We start from the raw sequence: 13,819 nt of genomic DNA, 5'->3' as shown, positions 1-13,819 counted from the left end.
GACTGATAATTTCTTCCTACTTCTGTGATTTTCATTTTTGGAGACATGCAAAACAATGGTTGCGATTCTGTAATATACATACATATATGCTTGCATAACAGGGGATTATGTGTACCTCTGCAGTGTCATGTGGGAATTGTTTATTGAATCATATAATCTACTTTTTACTCACTTCACTCTCTCACGGCAGAAGAAATCCTAAATCTGGGTAACTATGTTCATTTTTTTGAAAGGCAGTCCCTTTGTTAACAATATCATAGATGATAAGAAGTCCCAGAAAATTATTTCTAATTTTTTCATTGTATTGGAATTTTTAGTTTAAAGAAGAACATAGTTGGCATTTGTTGAAGTATATAAATTCTCATGGCTACTTTGTTTAAAGTTGACTAATTAATGAATATAAGCATTTCATCATTAAAAATGCATGTGTGCATTTCTGCAGAAAGCTTCCAAAATACATATTGGCACTAGATATCTAAAAACAACTGTGAGGGAGGAGGATGATCTTTTTCTCATCACACAGTTACGTGGCAGCTTCACAGAGCCTCCGACTGGTACAGAAGCATGTATAAAGCCAGGGAAGGGTCGTCAAGAGCAACAGAAAGTGTTCTTCTCTTGCTGGGAATTAGTACAGCCTCTTGGCCGGTCTCTCCACCCCTGCTCTGATATGACTTTCACTGGGCTACACATGTTCAGATGCCAATGAGAGTACCCCATGTGATGGAGCTCTGGGAGAGAGAGGTAAAGAATGAACAGGGGGTGGGAATCTGTAGTAGTCTGCAGGATCAAATATCTCCCCCAATAGCAGGAAGCATGCCAGTCAGGGACAGAGTCTAATTTTGAATTTATATTTTATATTAGTGAATATCAAGGTTTAGAGGCTATAAACCCTTAGACAATGTTGATTACTATGTATCAGTATAGAATAACACAGAGTTATGAGTTTTTTTTTTAAACTCCCAAGTTAGAAAATATGTGCTGGGCTGGGGATGTGGCTCAAGCTGTAGCGCGCTCCCCTGGCATGCGTGCGGCCCGGGTTCGATCCTCAGCACCACATACAAACAAAGATGTTGTGCCCGCCGATAACTAAGAAATAAATATTAGAAAATATGTGCTTATCTTTCTTATTATTGTGCAATCTAAAAATTTATAATTGGCATATGAACAAAAGGCATCAGGTGATGTTATTATGTTTTAGAGAGGTTGATGAAGCAAGGTGATTACTATTATTATTATTATTATTATTATTATTTGCTTTTTTGGTGGTGCTGGTGATTAAACCCAGGGCCTTGTGTGTGTGAGGCAAGCACTCTACCAACTGAGTTATATTCCCAGCCCAAAGCAGGTGATTTTGCCCAGCAAATCAATGCTCATTCCATCTGCTTTTTGAGAGGCACATAACATGCAGTGGTTTGCTTCAGGATAGTCAGTGGTTTTCAAAATGTGGTCCCCAGACCAGAAGCATCAGTACTATCTGGAAACTTGTTTGAAATTCAAATTCCTGGGGTCCACTCCAGAGTCATCAAACTGTGTTTCAACAAGACTTTCAAGAAACTCTAACTTGTGCCCAGTTTAAGAACCACTACTCTAGGAATTCAAGCATTTGCCTCACATGGCTAAATAAGATGCAGTTTTGAGGAGCAGCATTGAATAATTCCCATGTCACATAACTTTCCCGACCATCTCAACCCTAGTTTATGCCATTCTTCTTTACCATGCTATCTGCAAATCTCAATCTTTGAATTTATCACATCACGTTGTCATCTTTCACTTGCATATCTGCGTATTGATAGAGACATGGACCCTGTCTTATTCGGCCTTGTGTCACCGGTGCACAGCACAATGCCTGGGACACAGTTATTTCCCAATGACTGAATGATTAGACCAGGTTCAGGGCCTTGGACTCCGCATTTTTGGCTCAGTCATTTTACATTTTTGAATCTCAATTTCCTCATCTGTGAAGTGAGCCAGTGTGTGTCTTCTGGGGCACCCTCAAAGTGCCAGAATTTCATAATTTCAATAAAGAATTGTCCCAAGCAATTTGCTTTTCATTCTCTAGCTAAGCCCAGAGAATTTAATCTGTGTTCATTTCCATTAAAAACTCAAAGCAATACAGCTTTTAGATTGGGGAACCACATACAAAGATTAAGAAAAAAATATTTTGGAGGTGCTTGGAAACCACAGGCAACATCACAAAGAAAACAGTGCTTATTAAATATTTGTTGAATGAATGAAGGAAGAACTCAAGAAGCCTGGAAGATTCGTTATTTCTTGTGGGAACTCTTGCTGTGAAGTAGAGATAGCTGCTCCTAATCGCAAGCAAAGCTAATAAAACCACAGCATTCATTAGCCAGGAAGTGAACAAGTTCTTCTTGTTGCACACTGATTATGGTCTGAACATGACCCATTCCTGCCTGCCCTGCCAAGTGCTACTTCTGCTTTCCTCCTCTTTCTCTCCTTTGCTTTTAAATGTCTGACATTTACTAAAAAAATTTAGAACTAACTATAACCATGAGAAGCTATCCGAAGTCTTGTTCAACAAGACTCTTCCAACCTATGAAAATGTGACAGATACAAACAAGAAGAAAAAAACTCACTTCATAATACTTTGACTCCCTCCTAGTATTTGGGTACTAGCTGTATTATCTGATCATGTACAAATGACTAACACTGCGCATCCATGCAACTCTTGGAAAATACAGGATGATCAAATTTGTGTAGTTTCTTCTTGTATAAGGAAGCTAGTGAATTTAAAAAGTTTTAATTTAAACTCCATGTAAGAGAAATAGGAGGAATTGGAAGTTATTAAACCAAGAGGATAGTAAAGATATAAAAACTTTCTTACTCTTTCTCCCACTTTCTTCTATGCTAGTGATGGGGTATATAGAATTTATGTTTAAATAGACCTACTTATTTGCTAGATTGTAACCTTGTCATGAATATTACCCAATTGGGGGAGTTACACCTTGTACCACTGTGTTTCTTGCTCAAGCAAGACTTTTAGTCTAGGTCTAGAGCTTCACTTGGGATTCAATTGTTCTGGAGACACTGAAAACCTGGTCTGAACTGGCATTTCTTTTTTCTTTTTGTGGTACTAGATATTGAACCCTAGAGTGCTTTACCCCTGAGTTACATCCTCTGCACGACCGCCACCCCGCCGTGGTGGGTCTTTTTTGATATAGGGTCTTGCTAAGTTGCCCAGCCCAGGCTGACCTCAAACTTGAGGTCTTCTTACCTTAGCCTCCCAGTCACTGGGATTACAGGTTTGTGCCATCATAACCCTGTACGAACTGGCATTCTATCTGGTATCTCAGGTGGTGAAACTCTGATCCCATTCCTTCCCACCCGGCTTGTCATCTGCTGTTATTTTATGCATTCTATGAAGTATGATTAAGACTGGCTAGGTGATTTGTGAAAAACAGAGAAAAATGTAACTGCGGGTTTCCTCACTCAAAAATTGCGAAGAGTTTCAAGACAGCAACAGCAGAGTAACAAAGTGGGAGGGTAGGGCCCTGCGTGGGTTATGCAGATTTCATACTGAGGAACTTGGCCCTATGTAAGATAGCATAGGTTGGGATCCCTAAGCGTCTCCTGTTTCCCTACCAAATAAGGCAGGTCTGCTTTTAAATTTTCTTTGTTCATCCTTCCCAGAACAATATCACTAGGAGAAAGGGTAGGGTGGGGTGCAGTCCAAATTTGTAGTCTAATTTCCTCATTTAACAGCTGATACTACTAAGGTACTACAGTAAAGTTAATGATTCATACAAAGTTACACAACTAATTTCTGGAAGAGTTGGATGCAGAATTCATACATCTTGACTCTTAACCCATTGCTCTTTCCACTACACCGCAATGATTCAACATGAGAGAGACTGGGGGGGGGGGTGGGGGGCGGGGAGGGAGAGGCAGAGAAAATCCCATCTTTTTAGTTTTTCATCATGCCTGATTTGATAACATTTGAACAGGCCCTAGCTGCAGAAAATACTGTGACAACATTATAATTCTAAATAAACATATCAGTACACTATAAAATTAGTATGGGGAAAAGACAATTAAAGTGCCCACTTCAAGCTAGACGTGGTGTCAAACGCCTGCAATCCCAACAATCTGGGAGGCTGAGGCAGAAGGATTGCCAATTTAAGGCCAGCCTGGGCAACTTATAGCAAGACCCTGTCTTAAAATAAAAAAGAGAAAGGGCAGCGGATGTAGCCCAGAATATGGTAGAGCACCCTTGGTTTCAATCTCCTGTAACACAAAGATAGAGAGATCAATCAATCAATAAACAACTAAAATGCCCTCTTCAGTGGGAGCTATTAAATTTTTAACTTTTTCTTTTTTTCGTGTTCTCCCTCTTTTCTTTTTAAAATTTAAATTTATTTTTAACTGATTCATAGTAGCCCTTCTGAATCCTATTTGCTTATATCACTTTAAAAATTTTTTTTAATGGATGATAGAGACTGAATCTACTGGGGTAGAGAGAAACATCAAAAAAGTTTTTCAGATTCTCTGCTCAAGAAGCTTATTTAAAATTACCACTTAATATTTAGTAATTGTATTTTCCTAATTTCTTATTTTTAGTCAAGTTTCTAAGGGCACTCAATGAAGAATGATTCTTCAAAGCACCATACAAAGGTGAAATATTATAAGCTATTAATTTATTATATATTTTATGCATCCAGTAAATAAAAGCTATCTCAAGCTTACCATAAAACTAGAGACCAAAAAAGAACTTTATTCATGGTTCATTGTGCTTTCCCATTTCACATAGTGCTTGGTTCTCCCCCCACATGCTTAATGACATCCTCCCACATGGGTTCTACTTCTTCAGATTAAATGAAACTGTGTCATCCCCTGGTAATATCCCATCCCTCACAGACCTCTCCTGCAGAGCCCTTCTTGCCTGCATCTCTCCAGACACACAAAGCAACGAGGATGCGTCCATGTACTCCTTAATTCACACTACCATTTCAAACCAGGGTTACCTGCTTCATCAGTTCACTCATGATTTATTTACCATTAATTCAGCAAGCCCCTATTTACCGACCATCAATACTTTATGAATCACTGTAACTACTGAGAGAAATATAAAGAAAAGGAAACTTAATCTCTACCCTTGAAGAACCAACACTCTGGAATTATAAGGTTTGGAAGAACAAAGTTGTGCGTTTTCACCTTCAGGTTTTGGGACACTGCCTATATAGTTCTAGTAAAATGATACCTGTCCCATGACTACATTTCCCCCAGGAAGTGATTGCTATCATTCTGGAATACTCCATCCCTCAAAAGGCAGTCCATGGGGAGGCCTGTCTTCACAGTGCTTTGGATTTTCTAGTCTAACAGCACAGATGAATGTGTCTTGTACAGCTCTAACCTAGGACAATTCCATCTCTCAGAACCAAGACAGGCTTTCACTCTCCACTTTCCACTTGTCCCCATCATTTTATTCCTCATTTCCTTGAAGTAGGTACTTTGGTGTGACGAGGGCTGACCATCCCCAAGTCCGCTTCACCTGCCCTGTGTACTGACTGGTTCCTTGAAGCTGGGAATCATCATTCCCATCCCCACTTCTTATTCTCACACCATTCTTGCACTGCCAGACTAAGGTCCAGTTCAATTTCTCCACTCCCCAAATATCAAAACAGATTTATCTAATTGTATAGTCTAATTTCAGATTATGCTTTCACAACAGGGTATTCTTTCCTGAAGATGACTGAATTGCCATACGTTATCCACAGCAACTGCTCTAAAGTCCCACTCTTGAAGATTCCAAGCCTACTCATATTCCACACTGCTTACTGATGATCTCTTTTCCCTATCTACTTCAAGGAGTACAACCAATGTGATGCAAATTTTCTGTACTACTCTAAATTTGACCAAATTCTGTCATCATTCTCCCCTTTTCTTTTGATCTTGCTGCTAAAATAAAGACATATTCTTGACCACTACCATGGTTACCATCTAAAGTTGTTCCCTCACAACTCTTCTGAAAACTTACTCCATGTTTCACCCTGTTTCCATCTCTATTTTCAGCCTTTCTCTTTCCTTTTGCACAGAAGCATGTTCAGAAAGCTTTTGTCCTGAAGAAAACTTTCCCTGAAATTTGCCATCTCCTGAATGCACCTCTCTCTCTCTCTTTTTAAGGCACCTCTTGATTATCCTATCTCTAATATTTGACCTAACACTAGGTCAGAAACACTCTGTAACACGAAACTTGGCACTTCAACCTACATAGCATGTTGTATTTTGAATAAAATAGCTTAATCCATACATTCGTTATTATAATCAATAACCATGATGATGATTAGCAATTTCTGTCCTAATATTCTGTTAAGCATTTTACACATACTTCTTATTCACCTATCACTATTTTATTTACCCAGTTGAATCTAAGTAGTTAATAACAATGACCGTTCTCTGCTCATTGTATCTTTCGTGATGCTTAACAAAATACCTTGCACTTAGTAGGGTCTCAATAAGTGACTATTGATTTGGAGAACTAATGAGGCTCTATAATTATAAACTCGTAAATTTTGTCATCCTGTCACTGTGATTTTTCCTCCTATTGGTACCACAAAATTTCATATTCCTCATGGGGAGAACTAAGTCTTTTGTTTCCTTAAAGTTTCTTTCTCAAGCTTCAGTTCAAATTCTGCCCTTAATGAATGCCTGGACTGAAAAGGAATGAGCATAGGGTTGGGTGTGATGTCACACACTTGTAATCCCAGAGATTTGGGAGGCCAGGGCAGAAGGATCACAATTTTCAGACCTCTGCAATTTAGTGAGACCCTATCTCAAAATAAAAAGTACAACTGAGGAAGTGCTCCTGGGTTCAATCCCCAGGACCACACACACACACACACACACACACACACACCCCAAAAGAATGAGTGTAGGTATCTTAGTGGCTGTGAATAGGGCTAAATGTTCATTACCTGTTCACTATTGTTACTTGCTGTAAGAAGAAAAACAATATGATTCTTGAAGGTGGTTAGTTATAAAACAAAGGGCAAAATCATCATTATACAAACATAAATACTACTAAACCCTCTTCTATAATTAATTTAAAAATGCTAAAGATGAAATGAGATAGGAGACTCATAGATGCAGGTGGTCATTAAAATCCTTTATAACGTTACACTCCTTCCTAACCTTCATATTTTAACCTCAAACACAGTAACCAAACAGTGGAAAGAATTTGTCCAGCAACTCAGTGTAGTTTTCCAGGATGTCAAAGCAACTAAAATGATAATGTCTCTCAAAATTGCCTGGTTGGTCCTTTCATTATGAATTTGTGAAACATTGTATTTTTGTTTACTGAGCTTAATGAGACACCAGTGAGAAGGGAGGAAATAGTTTACAATGCATTCATTTTTTAACATATAAAAATAGTTTAAGGCTTATTGGTAGATGCAAACTGGAGAAATAAAGCAAAACAGGTTGAGCAGCTTGGCTAGTTAGACATTGTAGTAGGTGCCTTAAAAATGGCATGGCATTCAGCCCCTGCAGTGAGGCCTTGTACATAAAGGAGCATTATTTCCACTTTACTAATGAGAAATGAAGGCTTATCAATTATGCACTAAAGTTCATATAACTAGTAATTGGTAGGGGCAAAACTCAATTGTAAGTTTCTGATGTTAGAATCTGTAGCATTCCAAAATTATTATCTCTCATATACAAAATATTTTCAATGTTCTTCTTAGAATGTTAGATATATGTTTAATAACTATAGTTATAGTTGATAAAGCTGATTATTGGACAAGAATTTTTCTTGTGCTGTGTAAGATTAAGAACAGAGTCCTAGGGCTGGGGTTGTGGCTCAGAGGCACTTGCCTCACATGTGTGAGGCACTGGGTTCTATTCTTAGCACCACATATAAATAAATGAATAAAAGAAAGGTACATCAACTAAAAAAAAAAAAAAAAAAAAGAACAGAGTCCTAAATTAGTCTTGCCCAATTTCTGGATGTAAGGAGTACTTTTTTCCCCCAGCAAAGGAGGTGAGGATGCAGGTGGTTATTAATAGCCTTTTATAACTAGAGTACTATGTTGTCTGAGTAAATATAACTTTCACACATTCAGAGAGGAAAACATCAGGGGCCTATCTGGGTCTTGATATGCACGTGGAACTGCATTAATACTAATGATCACCATGCACCTAAGATAGATTGTTGTTACTACTAGCTCATAGGCAAACTCGTGTTTATAATGCTTCTAAGTTTTTCCATTTCTTTTATTTTCTTAGGAAATAGTTTTTTTTTTTCACACTCTTGGAAATTTTACCTAATGATTCCACTCTGAATTTGAACTCTATTAATATCTGGGAGTTGTAGAATTCTTCATTCAAATGTATTCTTTATCTTATATCTCAGAGCTTTACAATTTTCTATCTTTTTAAAAACATTAAAACCACTGAAATTAAGCAATTTAGAAAGTTTAATGTAAATCAAGGTTTGCAATGCTTTATGTTGTTATAAATCAATTTTGCTCTGCTGTTAATCTAACTTAGTTATAAAAAGAAAATATTGATACTCTAGACTACTTTTCTTTGCCTTTACAAGTTGATTTCAGGGACTTCACTAGTCTAAAGATACTGACTCAATTCCCTCCCCAGGTAATGTTTTCTCTTACTGTGAAGTTTAAAAAAATCTTTTTAAGAATGCATTTCTTCTCCACCAAATATTTTTTCATTCATTCATTCTACCAGTCATAAAGACTACCACACGTGTTCACTGCTGTATTGGGCACTTTGAGGAAAACATAATAGTTTTTTTTCTTAAAATCAGAATTTTTGGTCACTAATATCAATAAATATGTTATTTATTTAATTACTTTTACAATGTTATGAAGTAGATACCATAATGACCTGCCCCAATTCTTCATCCCAAGACATCTCCTGTTTTCATGAAATTAGGTGAATAGGTACAAACAATATGAAGAGGAATAATTCAGGGTGTATACCTTAGGGCTGTGGAATTTCAGAGAATGAAGACATTGATATAATTTGATGTACTCAGAGATGACCACATTAAGGATCTATGAGCCAGTCCTGAGAAACAGAAGGGTGAATAGAACTTAAATAAGTAGCAAAAAGGGGGTGAAAGATTAGGCTCTGAAGAGATAGCATGGTCAGAGAACTCACAGGTTGGTGGAAATGTGAGTCTTTTTTGATATCACAAGCACTTTGGTCAGATTAGGAATCTGTGGCTATCCAATCGGATGGTAATTAATTCTGAACTGAAGGATGTTGGTTTTGTACTATGGGTACTAACGAACAATTAAGGATTCTAACAAGAGACATGGACAGTGGCTGGGAATATAACTCAGTAGCAGAGAGCTTGCCCAGAATGCATGAGGCCCTGAGTTCAATCCCCGGCACAACCAAAAGATTAACAAGGAGGTGAGGGATTGGATTTTGAATGAAAAGTTTTAGGAAGGATGTGGACATTCTTCTAAATGGAGGAGGACATGAAGGCTCAAGGAGAGTCACTTAGAAGGCTTTTGGGCATGGAAGACTGCAACAATGAGAGATGAAAATATCTGGTTGGTGAGTTCAGATCAGATGTCAAAAATATGTCAAACTAAAAATATGAAGGGGAAATTGTTGTTTGTCTCTTATTCACTCCCTTATTTCTTCAAAAGCACTCTTTGACCTAGACTATTCCAAGATCTGTGGTGACAAAGTGACCAACACCAGGCAGCTTTATTGCAGGAAGATATTACAGCTTGGGATGACCACAGAAGGTCAGCCAATAGCTGTATCTTGTTTGTTTTTGTTTTGTAGTTTAGTTTTGTTTTGTTGGTACTGGGAATCAAACCCAGGGCTTCATGCATGCTAAGCAGGCACTCTATAACTCAGCCACCTCCTCACCCCTCCAGCCTGAATTTTGATGAGTAGGACTTGTGAGGAGAGAATAAGACAGCCCATTAAAAAGTAATTTTAACCAAAAAAAGGGGGGAGGGTATATTATTTCAATTCTACATGTATTTAACACCCCAAAAGATGCAAAGGATAAGAACTAAGCTTATGGCTGATAAGAGATATGTGTATATTCCCTAGAAAGTTAAAGGTATAAATTGAGGGTCACCAGTAAGTTCCTAATTACCAATTTGTTCATTTAGCATGCCTACAAGTTTAGTTATTTGAAGATTTTAACTGAGGTGACCATTCTCACCTTTATACACATCCCTTTCTTTGCTTCTGAGTGTTTACATTTTTTCTCTCTCCTTATAAACTTTTTTCCTTTGAATGAATCTGATTTCTTTTCCTACCCACCAAGAGCCCTGGCCTCAACTTTCTATGGGCTTCAATAAGTATACTTTCACTTGTAAATCTCACAGTTTTATGATGATAAATACCATCTGAATATATTTGTATGACTCTGAAATCTCTATCTTTAGTTCTAACTACTTAGGTTTCAATTCCTCATATCCAGTGGGCAGAAACACACACACACACACACACACACACACACACATGAAAATCCTTCTGTCTGAAGTTGGGTTCAAGGTTTTCTCAAAACTGACTCCTTCTTCTATATATCTAGAAATACTAAGTATTTTCATATCCTAAAATGAATCTTGAAGCTACTTTACCTCTGTCATCAGAGAATCAGTTGTTTAAAAGTTATGTTGCTAATTTCCCTGGTGTGTCTACCCTATGTCCACCCTTGGAAAATATTTTTCTCACTTCACACCTCAATAACAATAACTATAATGACTTCCAGTAGGTCTCCAGAGTCTGGTTTCTCCCATAGATAGGATGGTAGTATAACATGACCCAAACTACTTTTTTTCTGATGCTTTATATTCTCTAGCAGCTGGCTTCAACTTAAATGTACAGTTTTATTTTCCACAAATTGCCCCTAGCACCCTTTGATTCAGCCAAATCCTTCTACTCACTCTCCTCTGAAGAGATAGGCTTCTTTCCCTCCTGGGCTCATGCACTCTTCTTCAAGAAATCCATTCTTCACTCCTCCATGACTAGTGAACAATGTACTTAGCTCAAATTCTACCTCCTTCATAAAACCTTATATGAATACCTACCCAATAGGTCTCTCCTAATTGTGTAATTCAAGTAACCATGCTTCCTACCATTTTTTGCATACTTATCATGTATTTTCTCTTATTGTTCATTATTATTTCATGTGTATTAGGCTTATCTTCTAAATTTAATAACTAAGCCTTAGTCTTCCTGTCCCATCTTTTTCCACACATGCACACAACAGTGAATATATTGAAGACACTCAATGAATACTTATTGATTTATTTATTGACTGAATACATATGAACCATAAGGAACAGAACGTATTATGAGAAAAGGAGATCTTAAAGCCTGGTGAAAGGATGTTTAAGATTGATTTTTAAACATTCTTGGTAGGAACAATCTTTATTAACCTCACTTAAGACTTTAGGTATATAAAACATCTAGTAAATTGTCACTTTGTTGGGACAAATTCTCTTTTGTGACATTTTAAATGCTTAAAAAGGAAATAAAAATCAGTTTTTATTTATGCTCTAAAGATAAAATTTAAGATTTATTTTTTAAAGAAATGTGAGACTCATTCTTCCCTCTGTGTTGGAACATTACAGAAAGTATCTAATTCTAGATATCTTTTTATTATTAAATTTTATATGAAATTATTTGGTATTTTTCTATTTTTACTTGGTGATAATATCCTGGCAATATAGAATATTAAAACTAGAAGTGTTCTTAGCAAGCAACTAATTCAACCTATTCATTTCATAATAGTGGAAACTGAGTTCAAGGGGGGCAACTAACTTACTCAAGGTCATGATCCAGTTATTGCCAAAGCTGCATCTAGAAATTAGGATCATTAGTTCCTAATTCTATAATTTTTCTACAAATGCATAATGTATAGTTTCATTTTTGTACCTTAAATTGACATTATCCAAATGAATAAATGATGACCACAGTTTTTCATATTTCTCTTATTTTATAGCCAAGAAAGTGAATTAGTGCTTTTTAACTTATTAAAAAGGGTATTCTCAATGAAAACGCAGCATTAACAGTTTATTATGTTGTGTGTCAACGTAAGGGCCATGAATATCATCTTGAGTATTGACATTTCTGAAACTTCCCAAAATTGGAAGTTTTTTTTTTTTTTTTTTCCAATGGTGAGTTGAGTGGAAATAGTTATATGAGTTTTTTGGTTTTGTTTTGGAAGATAATTTTATATTGGGCACTATGCTAATATTTGTAGTGGTAGTGTGGATGATTGTTTGAAACACCTAAAATAATTAGTCTCATCTGGGAAAAAGAGAAGTAAACATTATGAGCCAATGTAAATTTGAGCTGGTGACATGACCATGTAAGGGAAGACAGAATTTAGTTTTTGGGAAAACAAATGGAGTGTCACAGTTGTCCTTAACCTCTGCTCTGTAGCAGCAGCAGCAGCACAGTACAACTAAAAAACAGTTACTGACTTTCACTGTCATTTTTCAGCCTTATTAAAAAAAAAAAAGTTAAATCGTCAATTTTCCTTTAAAACTTCTGCCTAGAAAACATTATTTAGAAGGCTAACAGATGCGGAGAACTAAAAGTGGAGAGAGAATTAAAAAGAACTCAGATGATTAATTTTTGTGAGGAACGTTCATGGAAATTTGGCTTTTTGTAAAAAAACAAACTTTATAATCTACATTATACTGTATCATTTGAATTCTCAGTGACTAATATTAAGTGGTGGCTAGTAGAGGCCTATCATATTCTAATTTTAAAATTATTTGTGTAGTCTTTTAAAGTTAAAATTACTACTAGAAATTCACCCAACTCATTCTGTGAAAAGATCCATTCAGACAGCTCAGTAGTCTTCAGCTTCAGAGGCAAATAAGGGGTACATAAGAATGAAAGAAACATTTTCTTAATAAATTACCAAAAATATAGAAATTTCAAGTTTGAAACACAGACAGAGACATGAAAAGTCGCAGTTATTTAAGTCATGAAGATGCAAGAGGATGGGTCAGCATTTCCCTGACTCATTAAATCCACATGACCCAGGACAAATGTGACCTTAGTGTGGTAAACATAACTTACCTGTACCATTGTTAAGTGTGGTCTGGATCGTGGCTTCTGGCCCCATAGTGTCATAGTCTTCCTTCATTTCTTCTGTGGGGGAAAATTATCTTTAGCATTTGAGAACTGTAGAAAGGCTTACTATACTAAGCATGCCAAGCACAGGAACAAGGAAGATTCTTTTTAAAGGAAACAGAGAAAAGGCTTGTTGTAAACCTCTAAACAATAGCTTTGTTCAGGCAATTGAATGAATCCAATAGTGCTAGCTGCACAAGAACTTATTTACTTTAAGCATTACTGCAAGCTGTGAAAAACAGAGGTGCTTATTTGGAGCAAACGAAGGGCTTTTCTTCTGGTGGCAGTTCTAGTGACAAACAGGGGGAAGATATTATTTTTTCAATAAGAGTCAAAAGCAACTAAGTATTTGTACTGAGGAAGAGACAAGCTAGTTGCTCTGCCTCTGGTAACTCTGGATGCTTAGTGCAAGTCAGAATTTCTCATTTTATATTCCTGCTTTTATTCCCTCTAGGGGGTAGGTATGATGTTGCCAATCTAGGCAAGCATACTTTTAAAAAGCCCTAATTCTACATATCAAAACTTGGAAAGCCTACTTTATAGAATGAACATCCCAGAGGTATCAAAAATACCTGTTTCACTGTGTATATGAACTTCTAAAACATGTCTTCCTTATTTTTTTCCTCATCTCTCATCAATATCTTTTTGGTTATGATTTATGCCTCTGTAGGTAATAAGTCACTTTCTGAGGAAAACTGTATAGATATAACAACAC

At 36.7% G+C, this 13,819-nt stretch overlaps 1 protein-coding gene across 3 annotated transcripts in view; it reads right to left on the bottom strand.

Moving 5' to 3' along the window:
- The window catches only part of Zeb2 (zinc finger E-box binding homeobox 2), a 131,407-nt gene that overhangs the window by 25,429 nt on the left and 92,159 nt on the right, over positions 1–13,819 (bottom strand). For all 3 annotated transcript variants that reach the window (XM_027937916.3, XM_071619199.1, XM_071619198.1), the window contains one exon: positions 13,051–13,122. In XM_027937916.3, the coding sequence (XP_027793717.1) occupies positions 13,051–13,122 (72 nt within the window). The remainder of the gene's footprint in view (positions 1–13,050; positions 13,123–13,819) is intronic.

Source organism: Marmota flaviventris, chromosome 11 (assembly GCF_047511675.1).
Source record: "Marmota flaviventris isolate mMarFla1 chromosome 11, mMarFla1.hap1, whole genome shotgun sequence".
NCBI lineage: Eukaryota > Metazoa > Chordata > Mammalia > Rodentia > Sciuridae > Marmota > Marmota flaviventris.
Note: the sequence above shows the minus strand (reverse complement) of the source record. Positions and strands in the feature narration are given on the sequence as shown.